At 34.7% G+C, this 18102-nt stretch overlaps 1 protein-coding gene across 4 annotated transcripts in view; it reads right to left on the reverse strand.

The window, feature by feature from the left end:
* KIFAP3 (kinesin associated protein 3) overlaps positions 1 to 18102 on the reverse strand; it is a 169698-nt gene that overhangs the window by 42994 nt on the left and 108602 nt on the right. For all 4 annotated transcript variants that reach the window (XM_047840887.1, XM_047840889.1, XM_047840890.1 and 1 more), the window contains 4 exons: positions 17614 to 17779; positions 16858 to 16983; positions 12866 to 12964; positions 7534 to 7619 (listed from right to left, as the gene is read on the reverse strand). In XM_047840887.1, coding sequence (XP_047696843.1) covers positions 7534 to 7619; positions 12866 to 12964; positions 16858 to 16983; positions 17614 to 17779 — 477 coding nt within the window. The remainder of the gene's footprint in view (positions 1 to 7533; positions 7620 to 12865; positions 12965 to 16857; positions 16984 to 17613; positions 17780 to 18102) is intronic.

Genomic DNA, 18102 nt, shown 5'->3' on the forward strand with positions numbered 1-18102 from the left:
TGATTAATACCCTTATTTCATAAAGCTTTTGAAATAATTATCCCCCCAAACTGAAGAATACTGGCAGTCTAAGGAGTTTATTTTTAAAAATTAAATATCAACTCTAAATGAATATCCAGTGTCAAACATTTAATAAATTCAACATATATCAATTAAAATCTATTCTTCCTAACCCCTCTCACCCAAATCCCCTTCCCTCTTAAATATTCCCTTCCCCCATTGTCAGGAAATAACTGGGAATTCAGGGATGTTACTGCTCAACCACAGCCACGATACGTCATAAAAATTTATCAAGCTGTTGTGGAAATACACCAGGAATACAGTTATTTTTTCTTCATTTTTGAAATACTTCTTTTCACAAAAAGGGTACCCTGATAGCCTTGCTCTGAGACTTGAGTTTGTCTTGTATTTAAAGGTACACATGCTTTTTTATTTTCTTCTCAGCTCCTGACATGATCTTAAGCACTCAGTTTCCATAAAAACTACGTGTCATGAAAGACTTATGGTTTGATTTTCAATGGAATGTGCCATCCTTTTTGAAGTCCTACATCATTTTGTTTACTACTTAACCATAGAAACATTGTGAAGCCTCACCCAGCCTATTATCAGAGCCTGTTCACTATCAGAAAAACTCTTTGTAACTGGCTTCCGTCACACCTTGTATCTGATTAACACACTATAGGATAACATAGAGCTACATAGATCTGCTTTGTGTTCTAACACAGCTGATGGAAAACAGATTTTCCTTTCTCCTTTAATGTGACAGCCCCCTAATTGAGAATGTAATATGGTTTATTTAATACACTTCTTCATACTAAATTAAAGCAGATCTAGAGTAATTTAGTTGCTCATTAAGGTTAAGGTAATAGTCGCTAAACAGATGCCTTTTATATCGTAGAAAATACTTACCCCAATGATATGTATAGGATAAGTAAATATAGATATACACATAATTAAACACATACATAACAGAACTGTTGACTTTTAGGCACATACTACCTACTTCTCAACAGTACTATCCCAAGTTTGTCCTTTAGTCTTCACTATGAATGACATTTTCTAACCAGACCTCAAATATAATGCTCTCTTTGACCTCTGTTTAAAGTGCTGGGGAGGCTCATCTGTGCAATATCATTTCAAGTATCATGTTCAGTCAGGCCACAAAGTTAAAGATAGAACTAAATGAAATTTATTTAAGAAATCATGATTTTTATCTTTTGTACTATGCTTGGGTTCTTTTGAATCCAGTATTGCCAATCAAAAGAAAACCACACACAATAAAGCAACAACATGCATAAAGCTAGCAAGGAATACATATACATTCATATACATACGATCACATTCATATCATACATATATATACTCTATATTCTAACGAGCTAGAAGAACATCCTAAATTTATGCCTTTCAGGTTTATACAATATAAAAATGAACTCCAAAAGAGGGCTAACCAAACTTATCTCTCTAAACCCAATTTGATTATATAGAATTGAGAAATAAAAAATCTCACTTACAAATCCGAGCCAATGAAAACTGGTACCAAAACTATAAAAGAAGCAAGAACCAACTCCACCTGTTCTGGAAAGAACACCTCAGTAGTTTTCTGTCAACTACTCACTTAAAAATTCTCTGCTCTGTGCCCATACTCAACCTGTAAGTCAATTAAAACTGACTGCTGTCTACCCATTTTACCCAATCCCCACCCATTCCCTGCTTTTGAAAGCCTGCCCTGAAATAACCTGAGTTCTAACCCGGTTCTAATCTAATCCTATGAAATCTAATCCTAATCTAATCCTATGAAAGTTTCTCCAACTGTCCCTTCCAAGATGTCGTAAGACATATTTTTAAACTGCTTTCCCTTGCTGGCAAGATTAATAAACTTCTGTAGGACACAGGCTGGCCTGGCAATTTTTGTGGGGACCATACCAATTGATGTCTTAGAGTTTATATGTAAACCTACAATGGTTTATCTCATTTTAAAACACCAGTCTTATTAAATATAATTTTGACTATCCAGGAATAAAGACAGCACCTAATTTTTCAAGTTTAAAATACCAAAACTAGATATTAATTCCAGGTTACTAAAATATACACAATTTGCCCATGATCACAGACTTACTAAAAGAGAAAGGGCTGTCCTTCAAAATCTCAGTGACACAAACTTGTGTTAGTATCAGATCACAGGGGCCTGTGGCTGGTCAGAAAGACAACAGACATTAATCCTTTACCAGAGAACCTAGGGACATCCCTTTTCCCATAAACACCTTGTAGATACAATGCACCATTAGTGCAGAACATCTTTTGATAGGGCCATAGAGTAGTACCGCTCCTGGAAGGCAAGTTCACCTCTGCATGACAGTACCCTGTATTCTCTAGAGTCTAGGATGTAAACTTTTGTATTCTAGGGACTTTGTGTTGCTGAGTTTTATATTCCCAGTGCCTTAGTGTTTTGACACAGTACGTCCTTAATAAACATGTATTAAATGTTTTACAACCCAATAATGTCAGGGGAGGGATTTTTTTTTTTTTTTTTTTTTTTTTTTTTTTTTTTTTTTTTACCAACTGGGAAAGAATTCCTGAGGTCCTCAAATGCTTCACGCAAAGTTGAGGAAGTACTTAAGGATAAAAGTCTAATTGGGGTTTTAGAAGCTCTCTATGTGTAGAGGGTTCTGTTCTTCCCTTCAGGATTCCCAAGGCTTGGAAGAGAAGAGACAACGATCAACTGCCATATATCCCCTTGGAAAACGAAGCTAGGCTCCTCTCCTCATGTCCCTACTCACTGCAGCTACTCCAATCCCTGCCTCCCAAAGCTACACGTAAGGCCTAGTCGGACAGGTGACAACTTGCTCGTGAGGCCATAGAGACCACATCACCAACCATATAACCCTCCAGGTACAAAGAGTACTACCACCCCACATCTGTTTTAAGTTGCCAATTGAGGGATGAGGCCCAAATTCATTAAACAAATCATCACTAACGTAACATTTCCATAATTTGGGGGACAAGTTCTTTACGGCAGAAGGCATATTTCCCCAAGCACCACAAGGTATCGAATTTTTCTTAACTATTCCATGTTGTTCTGAGTAAAAATGAAGTTTGTTTTCTTAAAGATAAATTGCCTTAAACTACAAATATTCTCATTCTTTTTCTTTTCTTTCTCTCTTTTTTTTTTTTTTAATTTATTATTGTTCTAGAACACAGCCATGCTGAGAACACTAGGATATCAAAGCCTAGTGGTGAAAAGAATCTTAAGAGATCATCCACTCCCATTCTAGGCAGGTTTCTAACTATTTCAGAAAGTTGGTTATGTAGTTATTACTAATGCTTACTGGATGGAGGCTTCACATTCTCCCTTGGCAGCTTATTTCTAGTGTTTCATCATCTTTGCTGTGTCTAATCAAAGTTTCTCCTGTTTTGAATTAAGCCAATTTCCTCTTGTTTTACTCTTGAAAAAGATTCAGGACAAGCAAATAGCACCCTGAGTCATGATCAGTAATAGAGTCTGAGCTCAAAGAACCAGACTGGCAGCTATGTCTCAAGTGAACCTGAGAAGCTGTCATTTTACTGATGCATTAAAAAAGCCCACTCCTCAAATTTCTCCCAAATAAGGAGGCCTAGACAGGTAGGAGTGTCACTCTGGTCTGAGGTTAGCCGATAAACTGAGTCCAAATTAAAATAAGTTACTGCAGATTCAGAATGTGGGTAATTTAACAGATAAGGCACTTCTACACTAGAAGAGGCAGATTCCTGTTTACCACACTGTCCTAACCAAGGCCTTTTGGTTAATTACCCTATTTAGAATTGCTGTGATATGGAGCTTTAAAATGCCAAATTCAGCCATTTTGTAGAATAATCTTAAAATATAAATAGTAATATTAATATATCTGGCCAAAATACATACTCCAAATAATTTTCCACAGTTAAAATCCAAACAGTGAACAGATTATTTTCCAATACCATTTAAAATATTTAAATGGACAGAAAATAACATAGATAATTAACCGTACCAAGGAAAGAAAATGTTGGTCCATGAATTTAATCAACATATAAACTTCTCGGGGCACCTGGGCAGCTCAGTCAGTTAGGTATCCAACTCCTGATTTTGGCTCAGGCCATGATCTCATGGCTTGTGAGTTTGATGCCCGCATCGGGTTCTGTGCTGACAGCTGGAGCCTGTTTGGGATTCTCTGTCTCCCTCTCTCTCTGCTCCTCCCCCATGTGTATGTGCACGTACACGTACACTTGCTTTCTCTCAAAAATAAACACACAAAAAAATTAACTTCTCAACTAGGTCTGAGTTTTGGTCTAGTTTGAACAAAACAGAGAGTGACCATCATGTAGTAGATGCTTCATATGTATTTTCTCTAACCCTAACAATAACTCACTAATCCTCAAAAGTGTCATTGTAAACTGAATCTTCAAAAAGTTATAAAATGTCTGAGATTATTCAGTAAGTGAAAGAACTAGAATTAGTTGTATTCTAGATGCAATACTCTATTAGACCAAGTTGTCACATCATAGAGGCCAAAGTTGAAGATCAGAACCCTTACCCAACTGAGAAGGGGAGAAAAAGTTCTGAGAAATGGTACAGTTCCTTACTATCAAGCCAAAACTGAACCAGGGCCTGGACACTTATACGTGTATAGTAGCAGAAACGTAAGGAAACATTCTTCCAGCAGGATGCAGGGTGTTTCTAGCCCTTTTATCATCTATATTAGACTACTTCTTTTCTTCTAAGAAACTCAGCTGTGAATATGATGAAGTTGGGTAGCAGAGCAGGACTTTTAAATCATATAATTCACACACAAATATCTTTAAATATTCTGTTTAATAAGTTTATTATTTCTAAATATCTTTTTAGACTAAAGTTTCCCAATGTGTGAAATGAAACAGTCCAAAATTACTTGGCATCATATCAAGTACTTACTTTGTTAAATCTCGTGTAGAGAGTCATAGAGTGATTAGGTGAACCTTCAGAATACTTATTCAAATTTTTGTTATACTAAGTCAAGTGATCAGACGGCATCTTAGGGAGCCATATATAGGTAGGTGATATATCAGCAGTTTCATTTTATTGATTGTTCTTCTTTAGAGGCCTTACCAACAATATAATAACCTAAAATAATTTTCTTTGTGATTTTACATTTTTAACTCTGACTAGGATTTATAAGTTCCTTTAAGGACAGTAAGATCAACAAAGTAAAATGAAGATTAAAAATGTTCATTGGATTTAGAAAAATGAAGGCCAGGTGACTTTAGTGAGCACCATATCAGTGCAACAAAGGAGGCAGAAGCTAGAATTCATATAGGTTGAAAGGTGGATGAGGGGAACTGAAGAAATGAAGGAAGTAATACGTAGACAGTTTTTTCAAAACATTGGTTCTAGAGAGAAAGAGAGAGCTAGGACAGCCATCTAGAATAGAAAAGAAAGGTAGACACAGGGTGGGGAAAATTCCCGTTTAAGATGACAGACTTTACACGGAATTCTATTCCTGAAATCATTATATATTAATATATTAACTAACTTGGATTTAAATTAAAAAAAAAAGATGAGAGATTTCAGCCCAGAGTTTAGAAATTATTGGGAATGTTTTTATATTCATATTTTATACTGAATTTTTTAATAATGAGACTGAGCTGGCATTTTGGAACAATCACAAATTTACTTTCTATACCAAACATATCTAAATATTACTGCCTCCCATCTACTTTTCTCAAATAAGACCATTTTAAAAGTATGCTAAAGGCATTCTCTAACAAACTGACATCTCTTTCCCTTCTTCATTGCTTAAGGTAAGATAATCACAAATAGAACTTGAGGAAGTTTTTTCTTACACTACCTACTTTATACACAACACTAAATTTAGTGATCTACTAGAAAATAGTATATGAGCCATGAAATTATTCCCTAGGAAAATAAATATTCTCTATTCATAAACCCTGTCACCAGGGGTCTACATGTATGAAACATCTTACTGGAATAAGGATTTAATATGCAAAGTTTCCTTATTTTAATTTAGAGATCAAAGCTAAAAATGTCAACATACTCATTTAGTTTTAAGCCAGTAATGATATACTCAGTCCAATCCAAAAAATAGATGACATCAAATAAGATGAATTTTGAAATAAAATCCAGGAAATTGGCAAGGAAGTACCTGATAGTGACTGTCTGATTTCATAATGAAATCACTAGCATAAATGCCAACTTAGAGGACTTCTACTAAAGTTTTTAACTGATTCTTTAAAATGTTATTCTAAGGCGGGCCAGGGTGGCTCAGTCGGTTAAGCGTGCGACTATTGATTTTGGCTCAGGCCATGATCTCAAAGTTCATGAGACAGCCCTGCATTGGTCTCTGCGCTGACAGCCTGGAGCCTGCTTGAGCCTGCTTAGGATTCTCTTCCCCACCCCTCCCCGCTCCCTGCTTCCATGTGTTCTCTCTCTCTCTCTCTCTCTCTCTCTCTCTCTCTCTCTCAAAACAAACAAACAGGGGCGCCTGGGTGGCGCAGTCGGTTAAGGGTCCGACTTCAGCCAGGTCACGATCTCGCAGTCCGTGAGTTCGAGCCCCGCGTCAGGCTCTGGGCTGATGGCTCGGAGCCTGGAGCCTGTTTCCGATTCTGTGTCTCCCTCTCTCTCTGCCCCTCCCCCATTCATGCTCTGTCTCTCTCTGTCCCAAAAATAAATAAAAACGTTGAAAAAAAAATTTAAAAAAAAAAAAAAACAAAAACAAACAAACAAACAAACATTAAAAATGTTACTCTGATCATTTAAAAAGCTTAAGTTAAACTTTGAAAACTACTGAATAGGGTATATTCAAGAAACTTCTTATCAAGTGAGCCAAAATAGAAGGTATAAATCCAGTTCAAAGAAGGAAGCACTTTGTGTATGCCACAGGTGAAAAACATTTAAAGTAATCTAGTGTATGGCACATCCCAGGTGCAAGGCCCAAGTCCAGGCAGAAGACTAGGTGGTCAGCAGGAGCATGACTTCTGAAACAAGTCTGTACAGAGAGCAAGTTTCTAATCCAGGACTCAGATCACCCTTCTGATTATATTCCTTCAGTTATACATCCTTTCAAAACTTCTAAGGTCATGAATAACATGATTTTTGCATGTCTCATTATTCCAAAGCAACTGGCAAAACAAGTGTATGCATATGACAAAAATCAAAGCACTGAGAAAATAACTGATATAACATTTGTCTTATTAAAAAAGTTTAATGGTCAAACTGCAAAACTGACTATTAAATTCTTGTAGAAATTCTCATCAAACCCCTGCTCCAATGTAATCACTTCTCTGAAAAACAAATGATTCTGAGAGACATGTAGACCTCTTCAAGAAGCCTAAAGGCTGAAAGCCTTTAATCATTTTTTAATGATTAAAATATGAATTTAATATCACTGTATTTTCAGAGACTCATCAAAATACAAATTTGCATTTATATTAAATGCCAAATTCTAAAAAGATGTACAGAGTTTTCTTTTCTACCAAATAAAGACTATTATTACACTTTGCATAAGAAGAAGAATTACTTACCGCTATAATATCTAAAGTATTATCACAGACCTTTCGGATTTCATTATTTTTATCATGCATCAGATCTATGAGATACGCTGGAGCCTCTGAATAAAAGTGGTTAAAGATGCAAATTGTGTTTGAGATTGAGCCTATTCAAGAATATTAGAAAAATCTCACATTTCTCTAAATTCAAATTGCCCCGGGAAATCTAACTTCAAGTTTTAAAATTGAGTCATCAATAAAAGCTGACCATAAACATTTAACATTTCATTTCATTTCATTAATAGAAATAAGAAAGAAAAAAAACACTAAATAAAAAAGGGTAAGGAAAACAGAACCAGTAAGTCTCAGAAAGTACAAGGCCATCTTTTTGAAAATATCTTCATGAAAATAACTGAAGAGGGAGCTCCAGAGCCACAGAGCTATCTGTTAAGCTTTCCTGAGAGAGCTGGCCCACCTAAAAGTTCCAGAAAATTAATTTCACATAAAAATAACAACAGAAAAGAATCACAGTCAAATTTTGTAGATGATTATGAGAAAAATATAACATTTTCACATAAAAGATGAAAGGTGTAACCCAATACTTCAAAAAGAAATAAAAGAATGTAAGGAAGTAGAATATATGTATAGGAACAATATATATCAAAGTTAGAGAACTCAAAGAAATGAAATAATTCAGGAAAGAACCAAAAATAAAGGTAAAAATAATTCCAGATATATAAGAACTAAATTTATAGTAACACATGAGTAAATAAAAACAGATAAAACTCCGAGAGGAATGGAAGCTAAAAAGGAAGAAAACTTGTAAAATTTAAAAACAAATAAGAGAAAATATTAGAAAATGACTAATTATTTAAGATAGGCAAAGAAGATCCAACATAATAGAAATTCCAAAGAAGACAATAAAAGCTTTTAATAAAAGAGAACAAATACTAAAAACTAAAATTCAAGAAAATTTTCCTGAAATTAGGGGGAAAAAAAGACAAAACTATATACTGAAAGATCACATATGATACTTGGAGAAATCAAGCAAGGATGATGAATACCAACTCAAATTCTAATAAAGCTATTTGGCTTTAAAAATACATAAATGCTCCTCTGGTCTTATTGGCCAAAATATCAAGTCATTTATAAGGGAAAAAAGAGTAAATTGTCATCAGACACTGACAGCTATCAATAATTAGCAGACTACAGACGGCACACTGTCATCAATTCAGGCAAGAAGACAGCGGAAAAATACCTTTGAATTGTGTAGAAAAATAATTGGCAATCTAAAACTCCATATTCTGCTAAATGATTATTAAAGAGAACATGCTAGTTATTTTCAGATATATTTTATTATTCATAGATACTCATTTAGCAGTATAAGAGAACGTAATTATGAAAGGAAACTCAGAGAGATAGAGAAATGGAATTCAAGAAAAAAAATAGCAAACAGGGAATAGGTCAACATATTCTAAGTCTTGAATAAGTACTAGTTTTTAAAAGGCAATAGTTAAAATAATAATTCAGTTTCAAATGTTAGAAAAATGTTACAAAAATGAGGTGAATTATTACTCTATCACATACCGTGGAAGATGCAAGTGGGGATGTTAGACTTACAAGTAGAAGAATACAGTCCTTTAAAACTGGAGAGAATACATGTTGAAATTGGGTTTAACTCCTACAAATAAGTAGGGGGAAACAGAGGAAAAACAGAAAACTCAAATTAACAGAGAAACCCCAATGAATCCAAAAAAGGCAGTGAAGAAAAACTTCTTGATCTCCAATATTTACAGCCGATCTTTGTTAAAATTGTATTTGAAACAGAAGCCGGGTGTTTCCTCCAAGAAACTGTAGCACACATGTACACAAGCAAATGACATTCTTTGCAGCACTGATTACAATGCCGAAAAAAATTTTATCAAGTTTCACAGCAATTTCAAAGACAGAGGTTAACCCTAATCTTCTACTCATTGGTGCTACTTACTATTTTTCTCAAGGGGAAAAGAGGATACATTTAAAATGTAGAAAAAAATACAGAATAATATATTCTCAGAGAGAATCTAAAAGGACCAAGTCAAATTTGACTTATTTTCCCATGCTGCCATTGTTGGGATTGTATGAAAATTATTACAATAGCATTGGTTCTCAATTTCAGATTCTCAAGTTCTATGCATTGTGCAGAGAGCTATTTTTAATATCCCAAACATTTTAATATAAATCATATGTTGACCTAATATAAGTCTATACCAGCCTTCTTAAACATCAAGTTTCTTTCATTCTGTTTAAAATTATATCAAATAATGTTGATCATTAATCTAAATTTAAAAACGGGAAAAGGAAATAATTATATAATAAATCTTCACTTAAAAATTTAAGTATAGTCAAAATCACGATAAAGTAGTCAAAATTATGGTGAAATATTTTAATAGTTCCTAATTATGTGACAAAAGACAACAAGACATATTTAGATATCATTGACATCAACAAAAATCCCGGCTTTTGGACACCAAAACACTGGGAAAAAGCACTCTAGCAATCTTTACAATCTCAAGGCATGGATGAAAGCATTGGATCTAAGTAGTATTCCTTGATGCTTCTGTAAAAATTTTAAATCAGCAGATCTTTTCTGTCCCATTCCTTCCATTTTCAACATGTTATATTCGTCAGAATAACTATTTAAAAAGTACTCACTTCAGATTCAATGGCTTCACAGAAATTGAACTTGGGAGAAAATAGTTACACTGACAAGAAAAATCAAATGGAAGTGGTCTTAAATACTGTGAACTTTGACAATAAGGTACTGAGAGTACATTTTAAATAGATAGACTAGGTTAGAGACACTTACTCACTCTGCACTAGCACTTGGTAGGTACCATAAATACTTAATTCCTTAGTCTTCAAAAAAACCCTATGGCGTGACATGTAAACAAAGGTCTCCTTCAAAGAAGTTACCTTAGGAAAGCTATGCTTTCACTTTCATATTTTCTAACATGTGTTTCTGATAGTGTCTTCTGTAGTTATAGAAATATTCTATTATAAAATATCATTTCAGATTCGCTCAACCCAGAAAAGCATATTAAGGTTTCCAAGAAGACCCTGTAGCAAGAAAACCTGTTTAATTCAGTGTTTTCCATATTCATTTATCACAGAACCTTTTTTCATGAAGCAACTATTAATACAAAAAAAAAATCCCTGGAACACCACTGGGGAGAAGGAATTTATTCTAATGTTAATACTGCTCAAAAGAGTGTATCTAGAATTTATTTTCCTGAGTCAGTTTATAAGCCACATTTAAAAATTATTACTTATGATAAAGGAAGCTCTCTCTAGTTAAGGCAAAACAGTGTTTGCATTATTGATAGCCCATACTGAAATCAACATTTCTGAGGTTAGACTTGTTACTCAGACTTGACTCTCAGAGACTCCAGTAATTAATCTCAAAAACAAGGCAATTTTCTCCAAAGATGATACTTAAAGCATGTGTCATTGACTTTGAATGTAAGATCAGAGGACTTTAAAATAATGTTTTCAGCGATGGCCCATCATCATGCAAAGGAAAAGAAAAAGTCTTCCAATGTATTAATTTTAAAATTAATTAATTTTAGACACATGTGTTCACTGACCTAAGTACTACCCACATTCTAGGTGCTATGTTAAATTCTGAGTATAGATAAAGATGAGGAAAACAAAAGCTTGTCCTCGAGCTTGAAGAGCTCAAAACCTTTGGTAAAGACAGGCATATAAATACACAATTTAAAGTTCTTTACTGGAGGTGAAAATAAATTACTCCTACTGGGAAGGAGGGAGGCTTAACTGGATTAGAAAGGCTTAACTTTAAAGATGGTTTATAAATCTACCTTTAATGAGCTGGAGATTATTAGGTAAAGAAAGAGAGAAATGCATTTGAGGTTGATAAGGCACACGAAGAGGCAAGAAGATGGGTCCTATCTGATAAATGATGAAAAATTTGGGTGTGCTAAGAGAAAATTGTGCACTGTAGAGTTAAAGGGGGAACTCTAGAAAAACAGATTAAGGTTATCTTAAGTTTAGATTTTTCACATGGGTAAATAAGTATTTTACTAGAGGAGTTCAAAAGTAGTTTTTTTTGGGGGGGGGTACACAAACATGCAGATGACCACAATAACACACACACACACACACACACACACACACACACACACACACACACTCACACACACACACACACTCACACACACACACACACACACACACAGATGCAGCTTAGATATCACTTCTGCTGCCAGCATTATATGACATCCCCCGACTCGGTTCTATATATATCCTTGGATATACATATTCTTTCCTGCCCAATGCATATACCTTTATGACATTGCTACACTGGGTTATAATTTAATATTTCTTATTTACTTGTCTGTCTCTCCAATTAGACTATAAACTCTTTGAGTACAGGGACTGACTTTTTTATAAATCTAGCACTTAAAACACTATCTGTTAATGATTAGAACTTGGCAGATGTCTGCATTATGAATGTCCAATTATGTGTCATAAAAGAGGTAGCAGACACAAAATGCTCAGCTACGAGACTGATGGATGGTACTGTTATTATCCACTATGAACACAGAAGGAGGATACAGGGGAGGATGTTGGCATTATCAAGTACCCTTTTCAATGCAATAATGATAAACTCTCACTTATTGAGTATCTCTGTGTGTTGGAAATAATTACAGGCACTTTAAATCCATCAGTACTTATAACAATCATACGAGGCAGGAGATGTTCCCATCATTTTTATCAGATTATGGTCATTTTATAGATGCAAGATTTTATACTCAAGGGAGGTTAAATAACATATCCAAGGTCCTGCAGCTTGTAAGTGGCAAAGGTAACTTAGAATCCAGGTTCTTTGATTGTAATACATGTAACAGCTCTTTCAACAGGTGGAAGACATCCAGATGGCAGTTAGAAACAAATGCCTGGGACTCAAGAAAGAGAATTTGAAGATACTAAATACTTGGCATATAGTTGGTAGCTGAAGCCACGGGAATAGATTTGTAGAGTGAACACGGTAAGATTGAAAAAGTACTAAGAATAGTACCAGGAACATCTGATAGTTAAATTATGTTAACAGAGAAGAAAGTTCTGATATGTTTGTTAAGTTCTTAGGAATCACAGCCCAATAAGTTAATAAAATCGCTTGTGCTATTCTACCTGTACGCTGACTTGGGGTCAAGAGCTTCCATGAAAAATAGCTTGCCCTCTGAAATTATTTTGGGGCTTGGTATTTCCCACATCATTTGAACATTTGCTAGGAAAAAATATGTAAAGATGCATCTTTTCTGAATATGTGAAATGTCATTATCTGTCGTAAACATTAAAAGGATACGTGTTTCCTTGATTATGACATCTCTTGTGGCTTGGTGAAAAACCATCTGGTAGAAGACATAAATTATCTGACACACAAATTCATCATCTTCTTGTTGGGCTGAAAGGAAGCAGAAAACGTCAAATAAGAGAATTCTATAGTTCTATACAAAAGTGAAATACATCGATTGGAATAGTGGAGAATGAGAAAACTAAAAGGGACAGGAGACAAGTAAAGGGTAATAAATTTAAGTTATTTATAATATATGGGTGGCATATATCATTTATATCTTTATTTAGATATTTTTCTAAATTCCATGATGATGATCAGGAAATTTTATAACACATTTTCAGAAGTTTTAGTAAATTTGGTTATAGTTAGACTACATAGGTAAAATTACTTTGAAATACAAAGATAAAACTAAGATTTTGTAAAAAAGAAATTATATCTGCTCTGAGTTTACATCAGACTACTTGAGATGGTCTCAAAAGATCAGGCTGGACTTAGGAAGCACTGAAGGACAAGACTGGTGTAAGAACACACACAGTACCAGTGTTTCTCTGTAATTAATTCTCACCAGATTTTGCCTCCAGGTATAAATACCTTGATTAAATTAACTTCTATGGCCCTAATGTGAAATGGCGACACTTACCAACACTTGTTTTTTGTCCGTTGTAAGAATTTTTAAAATAATTCTAATTTATGAAATAAATCTGGTTCTATAGTTTGTCTGTATAATGTTGACTCCTCATGAGAAAAACAGTTCTTAAAAAAAAAAAAATCACACCTTCTAAATTCTAAGGTTTTGGTAGAAAAACTTATAAAAATTTTTTCTAATGTTTATTTTTGAGGGAGAAAGAGAGACAAGAGTGTGAGCGGGGAAGGGGCAGAGAGAGAGAGGGAGACACAGAACTTGAAGCAGGCTCTGGGCTCCGAGCTGTCAGCACAGAGCCCGACGCAGGGCTCGAACTCACAAACTGTGAGATCATGACCTGAGGCCAAGTCAGTTGCTTAACCGACTGAGCCACCCAGGCACCCCAAGAGATAATATTCTTGAATAATGTTAACAACATTAAATTTTATTTATTGTCATGAAAGAAGTTATTTTAGTTTTAATGTAACTGATTATATAAATAGTAAAAGGAATGTTGCATATCATAAGCTAATTAATGTTTAATATTATATAAAGAATAGTTTAATAGGTTAGCTGATATCCACTGATTAATATATAATGGCAAAAGCAAATACTTATAGAAATCTAATTTTTTAGGTACTGGTTATGGAATTTCATTTATTAATAGTTTTGTATCAACTCCTGGCATTTGTTCAATGATACCTGTTAGACACAGATTTACAGGTCAACAGAGCATTAGCTATTTGTGTAGAATAAAGTGCGGGACCCTTAAAGTCCAATCTGTTCCAAAGGATTTCCCTCACTAACTTGCCAATGTGCCACTCTCCCAGACTACTTGGGCTAAAATTCTACTAATTACTCTCTCGGTATACAGTATCCCCTTACTTGACCACAAGGGTTTTAATAGAATTATGTCAGGTGTACAAGAGTGATTCAACAATTCTATGTATCACTCAATACTCACCATGGTAAGTGTAGTCACCACCTGACATCATAAATTATTATAGTATTATTGACTATATTCCCGGAAATCCATGTATTTCTTAAAAAGAGAAGCATATAGCCTCTGTTCATGATAACCTCATGGCAGAGAACATTAAGACACAGTAAGACACTGTGAGCTGGCTCTGTCAGCTTGCCTTGTACATGTCTCAGCTCCCTCAATCATAATCAAGGGGGAACAGCAATTCAAGAAAACCAGTCATTCTGTTTCAGATTTCTCCAGCTCATCACAAAATCTTCATTCTCACTCTGCCAACTACATTGTCTTCATTTACACCTCCCAACCACCTAGTCTCTCTTTTAATTGTTTCTCATTTGGAAAACTCCTGGCTGGGCGAAGGGTGGACCAAAGTAAATGTAAATATATATATATATATATATATATATGTATATATATATATATATATATTTATATAGATATATATATTTATATAGATATATGTGTGTATATATATGTATGTATATTTTTACATATATGTGTATATAGATATGTGTGTGTTTATATATATGTGTGTGTTTATATATATGTATATGTGTATATATATGTATATATATACATGTACACGCATGTACACATATGCATTATGTTAAAGAATTTATAAATCAAACTTAAAAATTCAAAAGAGAGAAATGGGCAAAAGACTTAAATAGGTATTTAACTTTATTAGCCATAACTAACTGGCCAATAAACACAAACAGATACTCAATTATTAGTCATTAGGGAAATGCAAATTAAAACCACCACTCTGAAGGCTACAATTAAACAGACTGATATTGCCCAGACATGGAGGTGATGCAGAACAACTGGAACTTTTGCACATTGCTGGTGGGACTGAAAACTGACTCAACTACTTTGAAAAACAGATTGGCATTATTTACTCAAGCTAAACTTATGTAGACTCTATGACCTAACAATTCTACTCCTAGTCATATGTCCAAAAGGAATGAATACATATATTCATCAAATGAAAAGTTTAAGAATGTTCATAGAAGCGATATTTATAATAGCCCTTCTCCTATCAAAAAAAAAAAAACCCAAAAAGCCACCCTATCGTTTGCCAGTAGTAGAAAGGATAAACAGTCATATATTTGCAGAGCAATGAGAAGAAACACACTTCTTAACACAACATAGATGAATCTCACTTTATAACGTATGACCAAAAAACCCTGGATTCTACTTATATAAAGCTCAGCACCAGGCAAAAGTAATCTACATGTGACAAAAGAAAGGATAGACACCAGTTTGGAGAGGGTGATAATGACTGGGAAATGGCAGAAGAGGGACTTCTAGGGTGATGGTGATATTTTATTTCCTCATGTGAGTGGAAGTAACATGGGTGTGCTCATTTTGAAAATTCATTGAGCTCTATTTTTGTATTTTTCTTGTTATACTTCAAAAAAATCTATGAAAAATAATACAAAATGCAGATTTATTATACCTGGCAGGAAAGCCTGAGATTAGAATGTTATTTTAGGCTTCCCATACCTTCCAAAATCCCTACCTTAAAGCCCTAACCTAAATGTGACTCTAATTTGGAGACAGGTCTATAAGGAAGTAATTAAGGTTAAATGAGGTCATAAGGGTGGAGTCCTGATCCCACAGGATTAGTATCCCTTAAGAAGAGATACCAGAGCACTGTGTGTGTGCTTGCTCTTGCTAGCTCACACTCTCTGCCCTGTGAGGATGTGACGACACACCAAGAAGGCGGCCTTCTGGAAGTCAGGAAGAAAGGCCTCACCAGGAACCAAATTGGCTGATACTTGGATCCTGGACTTCCCAGCCTCCAGAACTATGAGAAAATAAATTTATTTGTTTAGGCAATCCAGTCTATGGTATTTTATTATGGAAGCCTGAGTAGACTAACACAGAGTCCTAGAGAACTTGACGCTAATAGAATAATATTAGATTCAGTTAGATTTTGTATGCAGTGTGGAAAACAATGAACCCTGGCCCCTTAAAAGCAATATGAAGTTAAGGGAAAAATTCCATCTAGGCCTCATTGCCCTATTCTGTAACCATAGCCACTGTGGCTAATTGAATTAAAATTAAATACAAAATTCAAGTTCTCAGTCCCAATAGCCACATCTCAAGTACTCAACAGCCACATGTGTTGGACAGTGCAAATAGAGAACATTTTCTTCACCACGGAATGTTTAGAGGACATTGGACCTAGAAGGGAATAGGATGCTTCCAAATGAACCTTCCTGATTAGAAATCAAGACATTAAAAAAAGATAGGAGATCCAATTCAATCAACACAAAGCTCAACAGAAGGACAGAATATTAGTATTTCATGATTGCAGATCTTTTATATTTAAAAATGTAAATAGCCTGTTCATATATTAACAAAAGCAAATTGAAACAAATTATAATTTACCATTTAGCAATTCAATGAGTGCAGGGATTATGCCAGATTTGGCTAGCAATGCAGCACAAGAGTCATCCATAGATACAGTTCCAATCATTATAACCACTTCTAAAACAAGGTCATCTTCTGCAGCACCTAATAAAGTCAAACCACAGAAAGTTTTCATTGAAATGTCTTGATCCAAATCCATTTATACTGGCAAAACTTCAATGCACAGAGAATATACTGTAAGCTATTAAATCAGTTCTTATGAATCCTTAACATGCTTATAACTTTGTCCTTTCTTCCCATTTCTATGCTCAATGAAGAAGATAGTTCATAATAGTAAGGGAGGGCAGCACTGAAGTGATAACACCTCTCTGAAAATGTAAATGAATGACAATGTAAATACAGAAAACCGAAGAGTCATTTGAATGGCTCAAAGAACTTTGTGTGTTCACAGGTATGCATGCATGCAAAGAGGATATGGTATTTGGTAATTTTTAAAAGGCAGGATAAAAAAATAAGCAGGGTAGGGAAAGGAAACCAATACTAAGATAACACGTTTTTAGGAAAAAGAGTACATACATCTAACAGGAGACCTAGTGATCACCTTTCTGGGAGGAAGAAACTAGAACTAGAGCTGAAAGTTGAGGTGTGGGAAGAAAACACATACCTAGTATAATAATGGTCACAAAATACTGCTCTGGCAGTTGCTCTCAGCCGCAACAGAAAGAAATAGAAATAACTTAATGATTACGCAAAATGGAAATACTTAGCACAGACCTGGTTTTAGTTTATCCTTGAGGTATGGGACCAACTTGTACTCCTTAAGAACCAATTCCCAGTCTAAGTCTGGAATGGTCAAATTTGCAAGAGTTCCCAGACATTCAATCACAAACTCCTCTTCCTCATCATTAGAGATCTGGGCTGCAAGGTCCCCAACATAATCCTAAATAAAACAGAATTTTAATACAAATCTAAAATATGATTTCTGCAGAAGAACCAATCTAATAATGTAATCCACAGGAAGAAAAAGTAAGTATCAAATGTGATTCTCTTGTTTTAATAATCTTGAGCCAAATTGCTATAGGAATCATTGGTTTAAAGTTTATTTTATAGTTTTTTAGTTACCTCTATACCCAAAGTGGGGCTCAAACTCACAACCCTGAGATCAAGAGTTGCATACTCTTCCAACTGGGCCAGCCAGGTGCCTCAGGAGTCACTTGTTTAAAAGGCAAGACAAGTAGAGTGAGGACAGAAGTGTTAGGGGTT

The sequence above is a fragment of the Prionailurus viverrinus genome, chromosome F1, assembly GCF_022837055.1.
Source record: "Prionailurus viverrinus isolate Anna chromosome F1, UM_Priviv_1.0, whole genome shotgun sequence".
NCBI lineage: Eukaryota > Metazoa > Chordata > Mammalia > Carnivora > Felidae > Prionailurus > Prionailurus viverrinus.